Genomic DNA, 6,591 nt, shown 5'->3' on the forward strand with positions numbered 1-6,591 from the left:
CCTACCAGCATTTTACATTTTAGCTAAGGAACTCTGTTGAACAGTAGAAAAAGTAGCCCTTCCCTGAGAAAAAAATGTTTCCGAGCCGCCCCCACTCTCTCTCTCTCTGTCTGTCCCCCTCTCCCCCTCTCTCCCACTCCTTCCCTCCCCTCTTAAGGCAGGGGGGTGAAGGAGAGGGCCTGATCCCCCTGTTTTTTTCGTCGCCCACTGTCAGAACTACACACACACATACACATATGTATACACACACACCCACACATACAACACGACTAACTAAAAACAAGCACTCGAAACTTTCCCCCACTCAGGCCATAAAACAGAGCAGAAGAGACAGGTTAGCTTAGGTTAGGTTAGCCAGCTAACTAACAACAAACCAGAGTAGCTAACTAACCCACGTACTCAAACAAGAGAAAAACAGAGGGAGAGAAAGGCAGAAAAAGAAAGAGAAAAGGAGACTAGCTGTACAGTATAAGTACTCACTCGTTTGGGCGTGTTTCTTCAATCATTTTCTCGTTTCACCTCGAAAAAAATCCCACCGCGGGTGCTCTCTTTTCGCTCGTCATTTTTCTTCTCTCTTCTCCAAAATAATAATAATAATCCCTTCACATCGCGCCTCAGCCTCCTCTCCTCCCGTCTTCTTCCCTCGCGTGTTTTCTTCTCCTCCTCTCCTGTCCGCCGTCCTGACGGCCTCTCGCTTCTTCCACTCTTTCTCTCTCTTAGTCTCGGTCTAATTTTCTCCTCCTTTTCTCTCCAGAGCTGAAACCAGTTGCTGGTAGAAATCGTGACGACTCTGGTCTCCCGAGCGCCGAGTCTCGCAGCGCAGCAGCCCCGTGTCTGAGTGAGTGCGCGCGCTCTCTCCACAGCCCGGGTGTGTAGTAGTATAGCTAATGGTGAGTTCAGAGATACCGGAGAGTGAGTTCTTACCGCCGGGCTGATCTCGGGTCTGGGGCGAGTCTCTCCGCCGTGCTGCTGCTCGCTAAGCGCTGATGTTGCTGAGGGTGGCCCCGTCCGAGCCCCATCTCTCTTTACTCCATGTTGGATTCTGCAGCGAGCAGCAGCAACAGCGCGAGAGAGGGAGGGGGGGGGGGGGAAAGAAAGGGGGGGCAGGGCGGAAACGATGACGTCAGCTCGGCAACACTGCAGACTGACTTTTAATCTGAGAAGCAAGTGAGTGAATGAGTGAGTGAGACAGTGAGTGAGTGAGTTAGGGAGTCAGATAGTGAATGAGTGAGACAGGGAGTGAGACAGTAAGTGAGAGAGACAGGAAGTGAGTGAGTGAGTGAGTGAGTGAGTGAGTGAGTGAGTTAGGGAGTGAGGGAGTAAGTAAGACAGTGAGTGAGAGAGTTATTGAGTTAATGAAAGAGTGATTGAGCGAGTGAGTGAGTGAGTGAGTGAGTGAGTGAGTGAGTGAGTGAAAGAGTGATTACGTTAATGAGTAAGTAAATGAGTGAGAGAGTGATTGAGTTAATGGGTGAGTGAGTGAGTTAGAGAGTGAAAGTGACTGAGTGAATGAGTGAGTAATTGAGTTAATGAGAGAGTGAGTGAGAGAGTGATTAAGTTAATGAAAGTGAGTAAGTAATTTAGTTCATGAAAGAGTGATTAAGTTAATGAAAGAATGAGTGAGTGAGTAATTGAGTTAATAAGAGAGTGAGTGAGAGAGTGATTAGGTTAATGAAAGAATGAGTAAGTGAGTGAGTAATTGAGTTAATGAGAGAGTGATTAAGTTAATGAAAGAATGGGTAAGTGAGTAAGTTAGTGAGTGATTAATAAAAGTATCCATTGTTTAAAACTTAATCTCTCGTGTTGTGTCCCTCTTTTATGTTGTGGGGTATGGATGAGCCAATGCCATAACAATGATTGGGTAAAGGAGTGAGAGTGAGTGAGTGAATAAGTGAGTTAATGAGTGTGTAAGAGAATGAATGAGTGAATAAGTGAGTGAATTAGTGACAGTGAATGAATGAGTTAATGAGTGAATGAGAGTGATTGAGTGAATTAGTGAGTGAGTTAGGGAGTGAGGGATCGAGAGTGAGTTAGGGAGTGCGGAAATGAGTGAGTGAGTGAGTGAGAGAGTGAGTAACTGAGTGAGTGAATGAGTCTCCACTGTTAACTAACCTGCTAACTCCACAACTACTGATCTTAGGTCAGCTATGACTTCAAATAGCTTATACAGAAACATACATAGGCTATGTCGTAATGGATTAAGTATATGCATAAAAAAGTTCAAGAAACTATGAAGAAAAACATCTGAAATTATTTAGTAAACAAAAAGTGTTAAACAAACCAGAATATGTTCTTTAAAGTAGCACCTTTTGCTTAGCTTTCAGTTAACAGCTGTGCTGAACTTGTCAAAAGTGAATTACTTGAATTTCTTGCCCTTTTAATGAGTTTGAGTGCATCACCTGTGTTGTGAGAAGGTAGATTCTTGAAATTAATAGAATGTTGTTATCGCAAAAATGTTTTGAAATATTGTGATATTACATTAGCCTATATGCTGGGAGATGTGACTAAAGTGACTAAGGTAATATCACAGTATTTCAGGGTATTTTTGCGATAACAATATTCTATTAATTTCAAGAATACACTACTGCTACAGAATAAATGTTCAATAAAGTTTTATGGAGCAAATCTAAAAATATTTTTTAATAAGATTGCATATATGGCACATTATTTTCCAAAACGTATTTAAGGAATTTGTATATTCTAATATGTGCACTGTATTTTAAATCTATACAGCTTTGGAAAAAATTAAGAGATCACTTCATTTTCTGAATCAGTTTCTCAGATTTTGCTATTTATAGGCATATGTTTGAGTAAAATGAACATTGTTGTTTTATTCTATAAACTATGCACAACATTTCTTCAGAAATCAATATTTGGTGGAATAACCCTGTTTTTTTTATCACAGTTTTCATGCATCTTTCTGCTTTTGGATAACTTTATGCCACTCCTGGTGCAAAAAATCAAGCAGTTCATCTTGGTTTGATGGCTTGTGGTCATCCATCTTCCTCTTGATTATGTTCCATAGGCTTTCAATTTGGCAAAATCAAAGAAAGTCAAAATTTATGTGGTCTCTTATTTTTTTTTTGTTCACACAGGTGTGTGCAACATTCTTGTAATGAGAAGTTAAAATAATAGTAAACCAAATTATTTGAATTGAACTTGAAAAAAGATTAAAATCCACAATATAAATTTGTGTCTTTCAGCATTATGACAGTGTTCCTGTATGAGTGTGTTGGTAACACCACTGTAGTAATATAATCTATTACACAACAGCAAAATGGTTTTTGAAGTGGTACTTTAGTGGGCCATTTCCTGCAAGACGTGTAATCAGGAGCAAAGGTGGACAGGGCAGGCTCTTTATCTGTGTCTCTCCTGACAGCGAGGGAAAGCTGAGGATAAGGGTAGCTTTGATCAGGCCAGAACAGGCCTGTTCACATCTGACAGGTAAGTTAAAACAGGGATCGTCCAAATTCCTCTCTGATCACTTTAAATCAGGGATTTCTCCCAGAGATTAATCACTGGATCACTATTCATTCACATACATGATGGTGGAGTTCTGCTGCTGCCGCTTTGTCTGGGTTGCCATGTTCTCAACTTACAATACGTTATTACACTGTATGTGATGGTGGTAAATGTGTGGAATATATAAAACTTAGTAATACACTTTAGTATTATGGAGTATACTTAGTGTAGTTTACTATAGTACCATAGGCAATGATTAACTTCTCTCAGCATGAATGGAGCTCTATTTGATCTCTTGGTGAAAATGTTATTTGGATGCCACCATCTGGCCAAAACACAGGCTGTCATTTCCTTCTTTCTTTTATAGCAGAGAATAAATTTGTCCTCAGAATTCTTGATTTTTTTTTACTACTATTCAGTTATTTATTAGTGAGATTTAAAATGAATATTTTTTGTATGTTATGTTGTTTTTTTATTACTATTATTACAATTGATGTGTATTGCCATAGTACTTTCACTCAAGCAAGGTTCCCATTTCTTTTTTTCCTTTTTTTTAAAAAACATGTCCATTAATGATAACATACATTCAGTATCTCACAAAAGTGAGAACACCCCTCAGATTTTTGTAAATATTTGATTATATTGTTTAATGAGACAACACTAAAGATATGACACTTTAATACAATGTAAAGTAGTCAGAGAACAGCTTGTGTAACAGTGGAAATTTTCTTGTGCCCTCAAAATAACTCAACACACAGCCATTAATGTCTATACTGCTGCCAACACAAGTAAGTAACAAGCTGCTTTACGTTTTATGTATAAAAGTGTCCTATCTTCAGTGTTAAAAGATAATAAGAACATAAAATGTGTGTGTAGGTGTAGGCAATATGGCCCTAAAATTAGGTCATGATATTACAGAGTATTTTTTGCGATAACAATACTCTTGGCAATATGACAAAAAATTTAATTCTATTATTGCATATGATATGATATGGCACACCCCTACCTGAGATATTAAAAAAATACAAGACTTTTCATCAGATTGCAACAGAAGTAGACGATGCAGACTGTCATGATACTAATTATGCCCTCCATATATCTCCATATATCCAGGATTAAAGTAAAATAAATTATACTGGACAGATATAATCTGTCTTTAGTAGATGTAACATTGAATATGAAATCATAGCAAAAAAGTAGTACCCTCATGTGATAATTAGGGGTGGCTGATATTTCAGGGTATAATATCGTTCGTAATATTCCAAAATGTTGGCAATATTATTGCATACGATACGATATAGCACACACCTATGTGTGTGTAGTCTCTTTTGTTAGATACAGGAAATTAAGTGTATTACTAGTGAATGAATGAATGAAGTCATAGTGCCTTTCTAGACACCAAAGGACGCTTTGAAAAAAATAATTTACACTCAGCACTCATCCACACGCACACACCAGTGAGAAGTGGCAGCCAATCGAATGCAGCCTACTCTTAACCAGAAAAACCATCCACCTGGAGGACTGTATCGGGCACTGAGGAGTTGACCCAGGACAGAGTGCCAATCCAGTCATACACACATTAACACCAAGACAATTTAGAAAAAAAAAACCATAAAAAATATATATTTTTAAAAAACATTTTTATGTTTTTTTTTTTTTTTAGTGTGGGAAGGAACCCACTTACACTCAGGGAGAAGATTGAAAGTCTACCCAGATAGGGACTTGAGCCCAAGACCCCAATGCTGGGAGTCTAAGGTGCTAACCACTAACCACTGTTTATATGACTTTATTACAGTTTTTAAAACAGTTGGACTCTATAGACTCCAATTATTTCCACTGCTGTAATTCTTATTACCATTGAATTATACACTTACATTATTAATCATAAATATAATAGAACTATGTTGCTATATAGTGATTCTTTATCAATCATTTAAGTGGCTGACCAGAGGGGGAATGGCCCCCCTTTTTGAGCCTTGGTTCCTCCCCAGGTTTCTTCCTCCAGCTCTGAGGGAGTTCTTTCTTTAATTCAATTTAATTCAATTCAATTCAATTTTATTTAGTTGTCACAAAGCAGCTTTACAGAGAAAAACAGGTCCATACCTCTTATGAGCAGCACCACAGAGATGTCAATTATTGTGGTAACAAGAGTGGCAAGGAAAAACTCCCTTTAAAAGGAAGAAACCTTGAAAGGAACCAAGACTCAGTCAGAGGAACCCAGAGGAAACAAACAACAAACAAATAACAGAACAAAACAACATTACAGAATGATAATGTGAGCTATAGCTAATGTAACAGGTACTAATTTATGAATGTAAAAATGTGAGCTATGGCTAATATAGAAACAGATTGTTGAGTGTGTTAACATTGATCAGTGCAGAGTTGTAGAGCAGGAATGTAACACAGCGGGCAGTGGAGAGCCAGGCTGGGCAACATTAGGAACAGGGCATCTCATACATGTAAGTTTCTTCTTGCCGCTGTTGCTCACTGGGGAGATCCTGTGTTCTGTTTGAGCCTTTGTCCTGCTACCAGATTTCTGTAAAGCTGCTTTTCTTTTTAATTGACAGCAATAGCCTTCCTGCACGTGGAGGGGATAAAATAATCTTATAAATGGTATCAGTGCACAGGTGTGATCATCCCTGCAAGAATAGAAATTGGTAGAATTTTCATCACATCTTTAAATAGTGATGGGACGATGCACTTTTTTCAGCTCTGATCCAATTTCGATTTAAAACTGAAAAGGGCTTTTTTAGTTTTTTTATTATTAGTACTATGATTAAATTTATATAATAAGGCTGAAACAGACCCATCTGGTATTTCAACGTTAAATAACATTGATTTTGAAAAGTAAATCAACGTTGGTTCAATGTCATACATTCAACCTTTATTTATTTTTATTCTATTTCTAATTTTTCCCATTTTCTCCCCAATATATATGGCCAATTACCCAACCCCCTCATTAGGACTCCCCCTATCACTAGTAATGCCCCAACACACCAGGATGGTGAAGACTAACACATGCCTCCCCCGATACGTGTGAAGTCAGCCACCGCTTCTTTTCGAGCTGCTGCTGGTGCAGCATTGCCGAGTAGCCAGCGCACTTGGAGGCATTAGGCACTGTTTGCTGGT

General features: G+C 38.6%; 2 protein-coding genes across 2 annotated transcripts in view; one reads left to right on the forward strand and one right to left on the reverse strand.

Moving 5' to 3' along the window:
- spred2b (sprouty related EVH1 domain containing 2b) overlaps positions 1 to 1,071 on the reverse strand; it is a 64,071-nt gene extending 63,000 nt beyond the window's left edge. Inside the window, exon 1 of the mRNA XM_022686178.2 lies at positions 481 to 1,071. Within this exon, the coding sequence (XP_022541899.1) occupies positions 481 to 506 (26 nt within the window). The 5' untranslated portion in view covers positions 507 to 1,071. The remainder of the gene's footprint in view (positions 1 to 480) is intronic.
- The window catches only part of phf10 (PHD finger protein 10), a 297,697-nt gene that overhangs the window by 250,384 nt on the left and 40,722 nt on the right, over positions 1 to 6,591 (forward strand). The window lies entirely within an intron of this gene.

The sequence above is a fragment of the Astyanax mexicanus genome, chromosome 7 (genome assembly GCF_023375975.1).
Source record: "Astyanax mexicanus isolate ESR-SI-001 chromosome 7, AstMex3_surface, whole genome shotgun sequence".
NCBI classification, from domain to species: Eukaryota; Metazoa; Chordata; class Actinopteri; order Characiformes; family Acestrorhamphidae; genus Astyanax; species Astyanax mexicanus.